General features: G+C 35.4%; 1 protein-coding gene across 2 annotated transcripts in view; it reads right to left on the reverse strand.

The window, feature by feature from the left end:
- The window catches only part of LOC142342736 (uncharacterized), a 467,082-nt gene that overhangs the window by 48,475 nt on the left and 401,893 nt on the right, over positions 1–16,714 (reverse strand). For both annotated transcript variants that reach the window (XM_075394258.1, XM_075394257.1), the window contains exons 8-13: positions 16,413–16,506; positions 9,193–9,301; positions 8,895–9,024; positions 8,261–8,444; positions 648–684; positions 173–486 (exon numbers count right to left, since the gene is read on the reverse strand). In XM_075394258.1, coding sequence (XP_075250373.1) covers positions 173–486; positions 648–684; positions 8,261–8,444; positions 8,895–9,024; positions 9,193–9,301; positions 16,413–16,506 — 868 coding nt within the window. The remainder of the gene's footprint in view (positions 1–172; positions 487–647; positions 685–8,260; positions 8,445–8,894; positions 9,025–9,192; positions 9,302–16,412; positions 16,507–16,714) is intronic.

The following is a 16,714-nucleotide window of genomic DNA, read 5'->3' on the forward strand; positions in this document are numbered from 1 at the left end:
TACTTCCGGTAAAAAAAAAAAAAACCTTAAGAAAATCAATACTCCTCTTCGAGTCGTAAAAACCGAGAGAAAACCAATAGTCCTCTTCGAGTCGTAAAAAAACCAAGAGCACCACAATATAGCTACGCTGAGCTTACAGCTTCGCAGCTATAAAAAATTGTCTTCTTTTTACCTGACAATTCGTGCTTCTCTCCTTTAAGTTGCGCACAACTTTCAAGAGCCTCTTTCTTTTCAATGCACAGCTCGTCAATTCTGAATCTCAGGTTCTGCTGCAACTCTTCCGCCTCCGCTTTTTGGATCAAAATGGCTTCCTGGCAACTCGCTACCGCCTTCTCAAGTGCTAACTTTTCCGATGTCAGCACACCGTTCTGATTTTCTTGCGCTGACAATTTGACTTCGGTTTCTGATAATATTCTTTTCACATCTTCTATTTCAACTTGTTTGTTTTGAATTTGCTGCTCCATTTTGTACAACTCCGAGTTCAACCTGAACCAAGGCAGAATTTTCAAATATTAAATTGAAACCCTGTAGTTGAAATCCCTCATAATGTCTAGTGGAAACCCGCAAATGAATTCATTCATCAGAAAGGTGTTTCCACAAAAATATCATTTATCTAACTTGATTCAAATTAATGAAGGTTTACCAACTTGAGATGAAGATCACTTTCCAGGATATTCTTGTCGTCTAAAACAAAAAACTTTGAAAAATTATTGTTATCCTTTTTTCGAAAAGTTAAACTAGAATATAACCAAAAGGTTAGGCTAAAGATACTTGAACAAAATATCCACAATTGAACAAGATATTATCCACAATTATGCGCTCGTTTCACTAACTGCTGATCGAAACTATTCCAACATTTATTCAATTAATGCACAAATTGGCGACTAAGTGATTTCATTTACCATATTGTTCTTAAGTTTGGACTGATTTTGAACTATTTCGTTTGAGGATTCTGCTTTATAAATAAGAATCCGCGGAACTTGTCAAAATTATTTTGTTGATTTATGTCATAAAAGAATTCATTTATTGACAGTTCAGTTAGCAGCAAATCAGCCGGGAGTAATGATGGCTGTATTAGATCTCTAGCTCGGTCGTAATTCTTAAGAAAAAAAAACATTTATCCCACCTTAAACTGTCGATTTAGTTTTAAAGTTGTTTTTCTGATAGGTATCAAAATTCCAGTAAAGTGCGATAGAACAAACAATTTAAAACGCTTTAGTCTTGTGTTTAAAGAGATTCGCTGTCTTGTCAGATAAAATGAACGCACGGCAGTAGCAACACTTGTTCAAATGGGCAAAGAATAAAAGCTCACCAATTTGAGTACCAAGATATGTACAGCTTGTCTAGGATTTATTAATATTCTTTTTAAAAGAGAAGGCAGCTGTTTCATTATTTCGAGAAAAATAAATCAGTTCAGTTAAATTTGCATTTAATGTCCGGTTCTTTTTTGTAAATATTTTGTGTTTAAATGAGAACACTTCGTAATTTTTAAGTTTTCTGCGGTCCCAATACAAATGCAGTAAGTATGATCTGCAAATTGGATTAACGGTTCTGCTTTCCTGACGTTTTGAGAAAAATTATTTACATGCAGAAGAAAAATAAGCGGACCTAAAACTGTTCCCTGAGCAACACAGAAATTTATTGATACACACACAGAGACACCACTGTTGTCTTCGGTCAGCAATGAACGAACACGGCATAGTTGTTGCAACTTTTGCGAATCACTAAAAATACATTTTCACCAGAATTTTTCGTGAAATAGAATGAAAATCTTTTGCAAGATCGAAGAAAAGAGCAACAGTATTTTTGTCATGCTTAAGATTGGATAAAATTGCTCCAACTGACTCTAAAACATTATCTGCAGCAGATTCTCCTTTCTGAAACCCGAAAATTTGTTTCTTAAAGGTTTTCACTATATTCAATTTTTGTTGAAAAAAGCAGAGAAACGGAAATCGCAAAATAGTTACCTGTCAAATTCATCTCCTTTTTGGAAAATTGGTGGTAAATAAGCCAATTTCATTTTCAAAAAATATTTCCCATAAATGATTTAGTGAACGGAAGCTGCAAATGAACACCTTCTGTTAATTGGCACGAGTAAATCAAGACAGTAGTTATTTCTCCAGGTCCCGGAGCTCATGATCAAGTCAATCAATAATAGCGTAAAGTTCTTTTGGTAACCTCCCTGAAAGTGAAATTAAAGGATAAATCAGTCCTGACAGAAAAACTATGAGCAACATAAACACCTTTTTAAATTTCCATGCAAATGATCTACTCAAAAGGTTCGCTATTTCGCCAAAATCTGTTGGAAGTTTACCATTCTCAGTTCCTAATTCGTTGATATTTATGATTTTATCGTCACCTTTAATCCTTTTCTGAATGAATTCCATTGTTCCTTGTATGTTGGTAACATTTTGAACATAAATCAACCAACGCAGGGCAAAGTGCTATGCTCTCGATCAAAAGGCGGGGCAATGTTATTCAGAAGGGGCTGTAGCCTAGATTATTTTTATAGGCTCAAAAATCCCGAACTCGTGATTTGCGGCGTAATTAGAACGAAGCACTTAGCACTCGGCTATAAGGGCCTTGCGCTCGCTCGTTGTACAACCGTTTTTTAAAAGAAACAGATTTATTTATCTGAATAAGAGCAATTTAGGTCAAGAAAAAAACAAGAAGTCAAGATTGAATAAATCACTAAAGAAGCAAAGTAAAAGAATGCTCTAGAACAGCACAGTCAAGCATAAACTTTGCGTAAAAGGACACAGAATTACAATAATTGTCACAAACTTCTTTCGAGAGCAATTAAAAAACTCAAACATAGCCAGCAAATTGCCGGAAAATAGCCGCCGTTGACCCACTTGACGCACCTTGGGATTGAAACAGAAAAAGAAAAAGAGATGGATATTGACAGAATTTTTCTAAGTGTCAACTTTTATTTGGTGTGCAAATTCTACATATTCGATTAGATTCTATAACTACACTTAATTAAACTTCTAAAAGGAACGCTAAGCATAATATTAAAGCCAGCTAACAATCGCTTTAATGAACTTTGATAACCTAATGCATTATGACTTAATAACCGGGCCTTATATGTTTATCCCGTTTCTTCTGATATTGTTCTTTTGACTTTGAACGTATTCACTACGTTACATAACTCAATACATGCAAGACTTTGAAATCTATTCAATTGAAACAGTGAGTGATATCAATCAGAAGTCACACCTGAAAATCATGACTTATGTAAAACGAAAAAATGATCAAAAGGTAAAAGAGAATTAAAAAAACATAGCAGGGCAACTTCTGACGCACAATTCAAATAATTTTCATTGCATAAACAAAAAAAAACAAAACCTAGAACGGACTATAAAGAAATTGGGAATACCATTTCTAAAGAAACAGCAAATCAATGTCAAAATGCCGCATGTGAACAAAAAACCACTAGCGAGAAATGGAAATTTGGTCCAAACAAAAAATTAGGCCTATGATGAACTATGAATGGGTTGGAAAAATTATTTAGAATAAAATCCGATCCAAAAACTTGAAAATACATTAAAATCAAAGTTAAATTGCCGCATGTGAACGGAAACAAGTAGCGAGAAAGCAAATTGTTGTTCAAACATCGTTTTATCACTAATTTTTAAACATGGAGCGAAAAAATTTGACGCCACAAAACCACTCACTTTTTCGCTCCACTTCCTTTTTCGGCGTGACCAAAAATCGCTACTCCAATTTGACTTGAACACATAAATCATGAAAACGTGTGAATTAAAAAAGCATAGCCGGAAGAATTCCAGGAACGACTAGAAGGAAAAAATAACTATCCTAATTAACATAAAAGGTATCCAACTGAATGACCACAATAACTAACATAACCGACTAACGTCGGGCGAATCGCTCTCAAACGACCGGCGAGCGGTTGGCTTCGTCAGTAGCTAGCCACGGGGGGGGGGGGTTCACTGGGGGCTGATGGGGGCAACACTGGGTTGGGGGGGGCAACAGCGCGGTGGGGATGAGGGTCAACGGGGGGGGGGGTTTCTCAACCTCTCAGAACCGCCCTTCACACCATAAGTATACGTATAAAGCTCCAAAACAGTTTGAGCTGAAACAGAGCTGAACGGCTATAAGAGCACTTAATGCCCGCTGGGCGCTACCTGTTTATCCCGTTTTTGAGGACGAAAAGTCAAAATCGTCAGACAAAAAATCGGTCAATCGAAAAATCGCATAAAAAAAGACCAACAGGACTAATATAATTGCTACAAACTTCGTTTGAGAGCAATTAACTAGCATAATGCTCATCCTACTGAATGACACTAATCACTTTAAAACAAGAAAATGAAAAAGAACAATGGAGAAGTATCTGACCAAATAAGAGCATAAAGCATAAGATTTGAGTTTCAAGTTTAAAAAACTTGAAAAAACATTAACTTCATTGAGTTGCAAGTTCAAAAAACAAATTTTGGCGAAAACCCATGCGATACGTTTAGTTTTAAATCGTTGAACCACTGCAAATTGAAAACCCCATCACAAAATTAATAATAAGAGAAGGCGGAGGTAAGAGAAAGGAAACAAAAACAAACAGAAGAAAATCAAAAACATGCTCTGTAAAATTGCAACAAAATTAGCCACAAATTATGGATCAACTGCCATTATGCTGAAACCAAATCATTTTCTTGAAAAACGTTTAAAACCATACTCTGGTCAAGCGTCCACCAAACATTGTCGATCAAAGCCAACGACACCTCCAGAAAAGCTCCTATTAGCTGGAACAGAAAAAAGTAGCAAAAAGCACACCATCAGAAGATTTAAGCAAAAATAAGCAAAATCAGGAATTTTCACTGAAATCTGAATTAAAGATTTCTCAATTATCTTTACAAAACGACTCAAAACATAACCACCAACATGCAGCAAAATAACAACCAAATTGGACTATAGGCGTCCCAAAAGGCTATAAAAACTTGGGAGAACAAAAGGCATTTAAAACAACTTGGAACAATCTTTAAAAAATTTTTGCAATTTTTTTTCAAGCCAGCATAGATCCAAACAGCGTTCATGGGGGCAAATAGAGCATTAAAAGTCACCAAAACAATAAGGAAGTAAAATAGGCTAAAAAACTTTTCTAAGATTAGAAAACAAAAAACTAGGAAAAACAATTCAAAAATTCTCCACTCATTGTCAATTTCCGTAACAAAAAATCGTTTAATACTAATAAAACTAATCACTTGGTATCTAAAAAATCATATGCGTCCATTTAAAGCCCATACAAAGCAGTAAAACACAACAAAAAAAGCTAAAATTAGCTTAAAATTCAGCAAAATAGCTGAAAAACCTGAAAAATAGTATAAAATTCATATCAATGACCAGAAACTTACAAACCACTATCAAAACAAATCATAAAACAATACAATATCATAATCAAACTTCCAAATCAAAAAAAGATTTCTAGAAAGCCGCACGTGAACACAAAATTTCACTCGCTTACAGATTTTTTTTCACACCTCAATTTGTCGCTCTCTCGAAAACAGCGGAATGAACAAAAAAACACAATTATTGTTCCACTCTTCAATTTTGTTCAGCACCCAAATTTTTAAAGCAGTTGATTTCCTGCTTCAAAATTCACTCGAACGAAAGTGATTAAAACATAACCGACTACCGTCGGGCGAATTACTCTCAAACGACCGGCGAGCGGTTGGCTTTTTCAGTAGCTAGCTATGGTTTAGAGAGGCTAGCTTTAGATTAAATAAGGGGTGTAAGGTGTAAGGTGAGCGCAGCGTGGTGCACCGCAGCGGGGGTGCAAACGTGGATTGGGGGGACTGATATTGGGGCGGTGGGTGGGTGGGGTGTGGAATCAATTTTTACGAACAGCCCTTCACACCATAAGTCTTCAAAACAGTGTCTGTTAATAGCATACTTGAAGACTAGTGGGGTGAACGGCTCAAAGACAACTTAGTGCAAACTGGGCGCTACCTCTTTATCCCGTTTCTGAAGACGAAAGTCAAATCGGACAGACGAAAAATTGCATAAAAGGGAAACAGGATTAAAATATTTGCTACAAATTGCCTGAGAAAAATTTACAAAGATTTCCTAAGAAGTGCCTGTTAAGTCATGCATGATAAAAACATTTCTACAAAAAACCTATTGTTAATGAGGATCAGAGATGAGATGATGACATGACGCCACAAAGGCAGCTGAAGTGCGGCATCAGAGAGAGAGAGAGAGAGAGAGAGAGATAGAGTGAGAGAGCGAAGGATAAAACGCAAACGAGAAAGAGAAGGAAAGAAACCCTAAGCTACAGTGAAAAAGAGATAGGAATGATTTCCATGATGGGATTAGACTCTGACACTTCTAGTTTCCTAGCCCTCTTCTAAGTTTTCAAATTTGCAGTAAAAAAGTTTAACGCCATTTTGCGCCTCAAAAGTTTGTCAAGTAACCCACCTCCGAGACTTAAAAACGTTCGTTGGCCACTAATGGTCCTTAAACTCAGAAAAGGACAAAAAAATTTGGAAATTGCAAATTTTAACAAAAATCTTGCTAAAATTGAAGATAACAACATCTTAAAATCATTTCATTGTCTCAAGCGACTATCCAGTATCCCTGTTTCAAGCCTGAAATAGTTTCACTGGCTCATTAAGATCCATTAACTTGAAAATGATACAACATAAAATCTTCAGAAAAATTTGAAAAATTTTTTAAATTTTATCCAAAAAATATTATGAATATAAGTCATAAAAGATATTGACTGCCATTCCAATAACTCTAGAGACCATGCAGCAGATTATTATCAAACCTTGGAGGAGGTCCCATGTCCCCTGGTGCAGGGGGAAAAAATCAAAAATATGAAATGAAAATATTTTAAAAAATTGCTTAAACTCGTGTCACATTAAAGTCTTGAAAAACATTCCATTACAACTATAAGTAATGCAATGACACAATATCAAACCCTAGAGGAAGTTCCGAGGCTCTTGAGGCTAGAAACCTACAAAAAAACGAAAAAAAATTTCGAAAAACTTGTGATACTAAAAAGTGGAAAATTGATCCATGACAAACAAAAATTTTCCAGTAACTTATTATCAGACCCTAACGGAGGTTTTTCTGACACTTGCGGCTAAAAGACCTGAATAATGATTAAAAATGTCAACATTGAAAAAGAAATGGCAAAATTGTCAAAAAAATGCTAAAATTGGTGATGTTAAAACAATTCCATTACCACTAGAAACTATGCAGTAACCTATTATTAAAACTTCAAAAAAATCAAGAATTTTGAAACAGCTTGAAAAAAATTGCAAAATAGTATAAATTTGCGTAATTTTAGCGATCAGTTGTTCGTCAGTAGCTCAAAACGGGGGGTACACTGAGGGCTGATGAGGCGAGGGGGGGTTGGTGGGCAACAGTTGGGTGGGGGTAACAGCGGGGGGGGGGGCATAGTGGGGGGTCAACAGTGGAGGGGTCTTCAACCTCTAGGAACTGCTGCCCTTCACACCATAAGCATAAGTCTCCAAAACAGTTTGAGCTGAAACAGAGCTGAAAGGCTCTAAGATCATTTAGTGCCCGCTGGGCGCTACCTGTTTATCCCGTTTTTGAGGACGAGAAGTCAAAAGCGTCAGACGAAAAATCGGTCAAGCGAAAAATCGCATAAAGACCGACAGGACTAATATAATTGCTACAAACTTCGTTTGAGAGCAATTAAAAAGGACTTCTCCAACACTCCTCTTCGACTCGTTGAAAAGACAGCACCCCAATACAATTCAAATTCTTTGAATTGTAAAAAGGAGAGCGCCTAAATAATAGCCTTTGAGAGGCTGATGGCGGCTATTAAACAAAAACTGAAGAGCAAAAATTATTGTGGATATCTTTCAGCATCAGGATTTCTTTTCGAACTGTTGAATCAATAAAGCTTTCGTGATATCAATCTTCTGAGCTCGTGTCTGCCACGATTTATTTTTTATTGTAATTACGTTCTTTGGTCCTAATTTTTTTTTGCGTTCTAGCAACGGGGTTTTCAGAAGTCTCAAAAAAAGTTTCAAAGAAAGGGTTGGCACCATTACATGGATACATTGTTCCCCATTTTTCCTCGTGTTTCTTAGAAGAAATTGGTGTTTTTATCCCATTTGGAAAAACAGGATTCAAAAATTGTGATAAAAAGGTCGGATTGAAATGGCACTGTAGCTGGTCAATTGTTGTGACATTAATGACAGTAGTCGAAGTGCAAATATTTCTTTAACTACGAATTTTTTAAAGGTGAGGTACGTAACAAACATTCACAAACCTTTCACTTGTTCCAGTTCTTTTGCTAATTGTCGCTTATAGTTTGATACTTCTGAGAGCGCTTCTTCCAGTCCTTTCACCTTTTTCACGTGGCCATCTTGTTCTAAGATCCACTGCTCACGTTCAGAGTTGTATAGCTCCGAGATTTCAGATGCTTCCTTTGAAGCGTGAGCCAATCGACGCTCCTTAAAAGAAATTTTCTTAATGCTCGTTCTAACAACAATTGTTACGGGAATTCTGCTTGAAAGCATGATAGGTGCAGATAACTAAAACAGCTTTATTTTATGTTCAATCTTGGTTCAAATTTTCTAGCTTCCACTGTTTCTTGAATTGCATACAAAATGAAAAGCAGCCGAATTTTATTATATATTGTCTATTGTTTCGAAACAAATCTAAGATATCAAATGAAAAGAGCCGTAACGTGATATATGAGCGCATTACTATGCCTTCTCGCTACCTGAATAGTCGATCTAATTATCAATAAAAATATCATCTATAAATTTTTTGACTCATTGCCTTTTCACATTTAACTAAACCATTTAAAATCCTTATTAAAACTAACTATTCACTTCTGCTTAGAGGTCATAAAATCCACCAAGAACAATTTGCTCCAATGACTGATTACAAATGCTTACCAACGAATGTCTCTCATTTTGAGTTTCATCTAGCTGAGAATTGATCTTCCGTAACCTTGCGGTCAAATCAACTATTTCGTCATTCATTCTTCGGTCATCAGCTTGCAACTTTTCTACCATTTCCTTGAATCTATACAACAATTTAAATTTATTGTAACAATAGAAAACTATAAAATCTCACGCACTCTATCCTTATTTGAGTCTCGTTTGTGCTTTACTTGATTTTTATGGATTTGATAATTTAAATTGAACGGAAAAATTAGCTCCCCCATTTATTAACGACAAATCGGTTAATTACCCTGCTTGCTCGTTGTCCAGTATTTGAACTCGCTCAATCAGCTCCTTTTTCTCATCCTGGCAATCCATGAGCTCGCGACAGAAGTTAGACACCTGCTTTTTTAGATTGGCTGAAAAATAGAAATTCTTAGTTAAACAATAGGAAACTAGGATCTCTCATTAGAATACGCCGACACCACTAAATCCACATTGGCTTAAAACTAAGTATTTGAATATCAAAAAAATAACTGACTAACGTCGGCCGAATTGCTCTCAATGCTAGATTAAGGGAGGGGAGGGGGGTCAAATTTATGATTACGAACAGACCTTAACACCATGAAATTATCCCCCTCAAAACATAACCGACTAACGTCGGGCGAATTGCTCTCACGACCGGCGAGCGGCTAGCTTCGTCAATAGCAAGCCACGGTTTATTGAAGCTAGCGCTAGCTTGATTCGACTCTTAACTTTGGTTTTCTAGCTTTGTTAGTAAACAAATCAAATAGAAAACTGATATTTAAAAAATTTGCAAAATATTGCAAAATTTAAAAGAAAAGCTTCCAGATTTCGCAGTGAAAATGTTCAAAACTATTTTTTCTCTCCTGAGTTATGTCAAGTAACCCATCTGCAAGACTTGAAAAACTTCATCGGCCAGTAATGATAGTTAAACTCAGAAAAGGACAAAAACACTCAAAAATTTTGAAAACAATAGCAAATTTTAACAAAATATTGCTAAAATTCAAGAACTAAATACTTCAACACCATGTCATTGCCTCAAGAGACTATCCAGTATCAATATTTCAAGCTTTAATTAGTTTTACTGGCTCAAAAACATCCATAAACTTGGAACATGATAATTTTTCAAAAATTTAAAATTAAATTTTATCAAGAAAGTGCTAAAGCTGGAGTCATTTAAAAATTGATAACAATTCCATGAATCTAGAAACTAATTGACAGCTTTTCATAAAGCCTTAGAAGAGGTCCCTAGGACGCTGGTGATGGGGAAAAAAGATTAAAAAGTCAAAAAGATTCGAAAAACTTTAAAAAAATTGCAAATAATTTTAAAAATTGATCTTAAAATATTGAAAAACCTTCCATTAAATCTAGAAGCTATGCAATAACCTAATCTCAAATTCTAGAGGAGTTTATTTGGCTGTTGAGGTTGTCGAAACCAAGAAAATGATTCAAAACTTAAAAAATTAGAAGTTGCAAAAAAACTGCTATAATTTGTGATAAATAATCCATGGCCAACAAACATTTTTTAGTAACTCATTATCAAACTCTGATGGAGATTTTCTGTTAGGCTGAAAAACCTGAATAAATGCCAATAATGACAAATAAACTGACAATAAATGTTAAAAAAAATTTGAAAATTGCAAGTTTTGTCAGAAAAAAAATGCTGAAATTCGTGGTGTTGAAACCTGGAAAAAACAATTCATTGCACTTAGAAATCATACAATACCTACTTTTGAACCCTGGAGGAGGTTTCTCGAGTCTTGAGACTGGAGAAACCTAAAAACCAACAAAACTTGAAAAAAAGCAAGTTTTATAAAAATTGAAAAAATTTGTCATATTAAAAAATTGAAAGCTATTCCATAGCAAATAAAACTGTTTCAGTAACTTATTATCAAACCTTTAAGGACGTTTTCTGACCCCTGCGTCTGAAAAGAAGTGGATAATGAAAAAAAGTAAAAAAAATGGAAAAATTTGCACGTTTTGTCAAAAAAGTCTAAAAATCGTGACGTTAAAATGTTAAAACCATTCCACTACCACTAGAGACTATGCAGTAACCTTATATAAAACCCTAGAGGAGGTTTCTTGGGGTGTACACCGGGGGTCTGATAGGGAGGGGGTTGGGCAACAGTGAGCTGGGGGGCAACAGCGCTGTGGGGGGTTGGCGCAAAAGGGGGGGTCAACAGTGGGGGTGTCGTCAACCTCTAAGAACCGCCCTTCACAACATAAGTATAAGTCTCCGAAACAGTTTGAGCTGAAACAGAGCTGAGAGGCTCTAAGAGCACTTAATGTCCTCTGGGCGCTACCTGTTTATCCCCTTTTTGAGGACGAAAAGTCAAAAGCGACAGAAAAAAAAATTCGGTCAAGCGAAAAATCGCATGAAGACCGACAGGACTATTATAATTGCTACAAACTTCGTTTGAGAGCAATTACACAGTTTCAGTGAATAACTTGTAAAATTTTGACTAAATCCAAAATGGGCAGCCGATGAGTTTAAATTTAAATGGTTAACATTATACTAAATATTAAATTACAAAAATTAGCTGTTTACTTTTCCGAATACTACCTTCAACTTTGAGAGCCTCAACCTATAGTAAAAGCTGACTTCTGAAAATGTAAAAATGAAACTTTCCAGCATAGGTTTCAAAATTTCATCTTTTTAATTCTCGGAAACGGCAATAATCAATTTTTAACGTTGAGCTATCTGGTCACAGCTCTTTTGAAATAACTTTTAACGCCAAAAAACCTATTCAGTGGCCGTTGAACTTTGCGATGCAAATGACCTTTAAACAATTTGACCGAAAACTGCGAATATGCGTGAACATTTGGTTGGCTTCTACAACCGTCATTTAGTTTACAAACCACTACTCTACGGCTTGTCAAAAAAATTTTTCATCCTGGCTCAAGAATTGCTTTTTTTGAAAATCTATAAACTTTGTAAAAAAAAAAAATTAGCAATTTTGGTAGTGCATCTGTTGATTTGTATATGTTCCTACTGTTATCAGCTGGCCCCGTTTCAAAAAAATCTTAAAACTTTTGAAAAAACGGATCGAACGACTGATGGGTTTTGATATGTTAGTGAATAACTAGCAGGTAAGCAATTTGGCAGTAAATTGGAAAAAAAGTGGGGAAAAGGACTCACATCTTTTATTGTTTTACTGAACCACTTCAACTGACATGGCAAAAAACTTGGTGCCCAACTTCAGAAATGAACAAAGCCAAAACAATTTGAAGTGTGAACATTAAACCATAGAATCAAACAGACAGATCAGAACAACCATCCAGATAAAAACAAGAAAAATTCGAAAACGAAATGTATATGGATAAAGTTATAGATAGAACACAACCGACTAACGTCGGAAGAATTGCTCTCTAACCACTAGTGGGAGCTCGAATCTTTTGCAGCCTGCTTCAGTGGGGGAGGGGGTGACTAAATTACCTTAGGGGGTTTTAAATGACTTCATTAGAGGCTAGCTACTATATACCACTTACTCACTAATCAAATTTAAAAGTTTGCCGGAAAATAGCCGCGATAGACGCTTGTGGCCAACAATGATTGAAACAATTGAAACAACTAAAGAAATAAGATACAGATTGACCAGACTCTAATACTCAAGAATTAGGGCATATAAGTTTGGCGCTACTTAGATGCGCACTATTGATTTTGATTTTTAACTAGTAAATGTTCATAAAATTGAAAGTTCCATAAGTGAGTTCAGAAGTCATTTTTTGAATGAGGTAAGTCAAGCAATTGACCTAAAAGTAGAAATGACGTCACGAACACAAATTTTAACTGCAAAGCAGTAGAAGTCATTGAAAAAGTCAATTCCAAGAAGTCAGGGTAAGACAAAACAAAAATCTGTTAGACGATTAAAAAAAATTAGGAGCGCAATAATAGCCGCCTGGAATTGCTGACGCAGCTATTAAAAATCATACTAACTCTGGCGCACTTTTCATTTGAATTTTAGTAGAGAACTGTCGCCAGTTGCGTTCAGCAGTTGACACTTTTGAATGCAAGAGAAATTTAGATCACGCAGAACAAAAAAGTCACTTGACATTTTGCATAAAAACAGACCCGCTTTTGCAATAATTGCTTCAAACTTTGTTCGAGAGCAATTAATAACAAATCGGCGGAAGATAATTTCTCGTGAAAGTGTGTCGCAGCTCGATTTTGTAGCTTGTTTCATGCTTCAGTTAGAGGCTGGCTGCGTCACTAGAGGTAATTGTAAACCACTCAGAAATAGAATGAAACAATTTTTTGACTAGTAATAAATTTCTAACAATTGAGTTCAACTGCTTGAAACTGTGAATAAGAAAAGCATTTCGATCAAGCAAAAACTAAAAAGTGAAGGACTAAGAAGTCAATCGGAAGTCAAAGCTGTAAAACGAAAATTTTGCAAAAAACAAAGACACGACTAAAGTAAGTGCTTCAAACATAGGTCACGAGCAAGTATAAATACGCAGCTTTTCTCACAATTGTGGAAGAGGGATTAGATAGGCTGTGGTTTTGGTGACGGGGTGTTCAAAAAGAATCTTAAGTTCAAGTCGAACAAATGTTTCAGCTTTAAAAATCGTTGAAAACCGAAACTGCTCTCGAGTCGTTAAAGACCACACAAAACAAATTATTGCGGGTCTTTCCCATAATTATATCAAAATGGGGAGCGCGGGCTATAATGGGAAAGACGCATGATTGCTCCCAAAATTGGCTTGGAAAGAGTAAAACATACCCGACAGATTGCCGGAAAATAGCCGCCGTTGATTCCAATAAGCATGACTGGGATTGAAATAACAGAAGATATTGAAAAAAAAAGATTTTCGTACAAAAACATTTTTTTAAGTCCGATTTATTTTGATGGCATTTCGTAGTTGGAACATACTTCTGTTTCTTAGAGAGAGGCTACAGGGGCTACTATCAATAACAATCAGCATTAGAGAGAGGTAACTAATACTTATAGGACCGACGTTCAAATAGCGGGCATCTAAAATTGGGCTTTATGGGTTTATCCCGTTTCTATTTCTGACTTCAATTTTTTATACTGACTGTTCATTTTGAATTGCTTTGCTGAGCAACTGATGTTCAAAATCACTTTTAGCAGAATGAGAGAAGAGAGAAACTAGCCTAGAGAAGTCAAAAAGATTTCACGCAAAATGTTGAAAAGGCGGCAAAATGAGGTAAAGCGAAACATTTTTTTATTCGACGAAGTAAAAAAAAAATAGGAGCGCTATAATAGCCGGCTGAGAAGATGAGGGCGGCTATTAAACATCAACGAACAGGGGAAAAACATTGCTCACATCTTCAGTTTATCGTTCCACTGTGAAGTTGATCTTTAAGATTTAAAAAAAAACGAAATTTTCAGTTTTTCAGGTAATTGATATTGATTCAGAAACTATACCTTGTGGGTGCACACTCCTGTGATGCACCACGGCTTCAGACTTTACGGAATTTTGAAAATAAAAAATAAAATGCGTAGTACTTCTGAATTTCAACGATGTTTTTCCTTCCAAATATCAATTGCCTCAGCCGTTGCTTTGTTGTAACCCACGCCGACTATTAAAAAACATAGCTGGCAGATTGCCAGAAAATAGCCGCAATAGATTCGTAGATCGGCAGTCTAAGAAAAACAATAAAAAAGACAGACCAAAAATTTAATCACGCACATGAACAAAAAAGCTCGCTCCACTAAGAGCAAAAAATGACGTCACACATGCAATTCAGTTGAAATTGCATGAAAGAATGAACAAAAAGTGGCTGTGACGTCATATGGTCGTAACAAAAATCATGACGACGAAATAAAAAAACATAGCAGGACAAGTCCTGACGTACAATTCAAAGAATTTTCATTGACTAAACAGAAAACTAGACCTAGAACGGACTATGAATGGATTGGAAAAACCATTTAGAAAAAAATCCATTCCAAAAAACGAAAAAATAGTAAAAATCAACGTCAAATTGCCGCATGTGAACAAAAAACCACTAGCGAGAAAGCGAATTTTTGTTCAAACACCGTTTTCTCACTACTTTAAATTTGGAGCGAAAAAAAGTCACGCCGCAAAACCACTCGCTTTTTCGCTCCACTTCCTGTTTCGGCGTGACCAAAATCACTACTCCAATTTGACTTCAAAAATCATGAAAATGTGTGAACAGATCTAAAAAAAAACATAGTCGGAAGAATTCCGGAAACAACTCGAAGTGAGAATCCATTCAAACGCCATCCAACTACTCATCAAACAAAACGTGCCTTCACTAATTTATGATTATCTTGAAAACAAGTCATCAAACAAAAAAGTAAAAACAATAAAACCAAATCTGTTAAAAAATGATTAAAAATCTGATCAAATTTTGTTATAAATTGAGACACCGAAAAAACTATCTCTGCCAAAATAACTTCTTCAAAACAACTAATACTTACAAAAACCACTTATGTGAATTTTGAAAAAATACTTTAGGCTAAAATTATGAAAAAAATAGCTTTTAAAAACAACTTTCACTAAAAAACTGGAAAAAGTTACTAAATTTTTCAATATTTCAAAAATATATAAATCCAAAGAAACATTCCCTTCAGACAATAGGGTATCCAGATGCTCGCAAAACAATAGGCAAGTCATAATAGGCAAAGAAACTTAGCTAAAAACAGAAAAAAAACCGAAAAACTGCAAAAAAATTAAGAAAAATAGTTCCATTTTTCGCCATTTTTTTTGTCATATTTCTCAACAAAAAAATGATTCTTACCCACAAAACTGTAACCAAATGTTATCATAAAATTGCTCAAGTAGAAGGGGTTTCCTCAAATACCCATTTGAGCCAGTAAAACAAAATAATCGCCAAAAAACCGCAAAAATTAGCCCGAAAATCAGCAAAATACATTAAAAACCTCCGAATTATCATAAAATTCATATGAATTTCCAGAAACCTTCAAACCACTACCGAAACCAGTCTAAAATTAAAACAAAATCATAACCAAACCTCTTAACCAAAATAAATGAAAAAAAAAATGCTTTAAAATGCCGCACGTGAATAAAAAAATTTTGCTCGCTTAGAGAAAACTTTTTCACACATCAATTTCTCGCTCTCTCAAAAACAGCGGTATGAACAAACACCACTCTCTTTTCGCTCCGCTCTTAACTTCTGTTCAGCCCCAAAATCACTCAAAATTTTTTCACGCGTTTCCCGCTTCAAAAATCAAATTGATTAAAAAAAAGGACTTCTCCAATACTCCCCTTCGAGTCGTAAAAAGACAGCGCCCCAATACAATTCAAATTCTTTGAATTGTAAAAAAAAACCAAGAGAAGGCCAATAATAGCCCCAGCTATCGCTGTGCGGCTATTAAAAATTAAAAGAACCCCGCATAATCTCAAAAGCAATAGGAGATATACAATCGCACTCCATAAGCATTCGAAACAATGAAGGCCTCAAACAACCTTTCAACGAACCGAACAGTTGTTACACCCAAGTGAGCAAACGAACCGGATAAGAGCAGTTAAATCACATAAATAATTTCATATAATTACCGTTTTCTCTGACACATTCTGCATATTTGTTGTTGATATCATTCAGATCATTTTTTAATTCATCGTTCTCGTGACACAGCAAGTCGTATTTGGACTAAAACGAAATCAATTTCAGTCTAAACAAAATTCCCAATCCGTTGATTCGCTATTCTTGGCTATTGGCGAAAGTAAGCAAAGCTTTTAATTTTTTGCTTCCACCTCGATTTATTTAACCCCGCATATCTTAATCTCGTATCATTTCACGCCGCAAATTAGCAGTCGCCATTACAAACATGCTCTCTCATAGTTAAGAAGATAAATTA

The sequence above is a fragment of the Convolutriloba macropyga genome, chromosome 7 (genome assembly GCF_964194025.1).
Source record: "Convolutriloba macropyga chromosome 7, txConMacr16.3, whole genome shotgun sequence".
Lineage (NCBI taxonomy): Eukaryota > Metazoa > Xenacoelomorpha > Acoela > Convolutidae > Convolutriloba > Convolutriloba macropyga.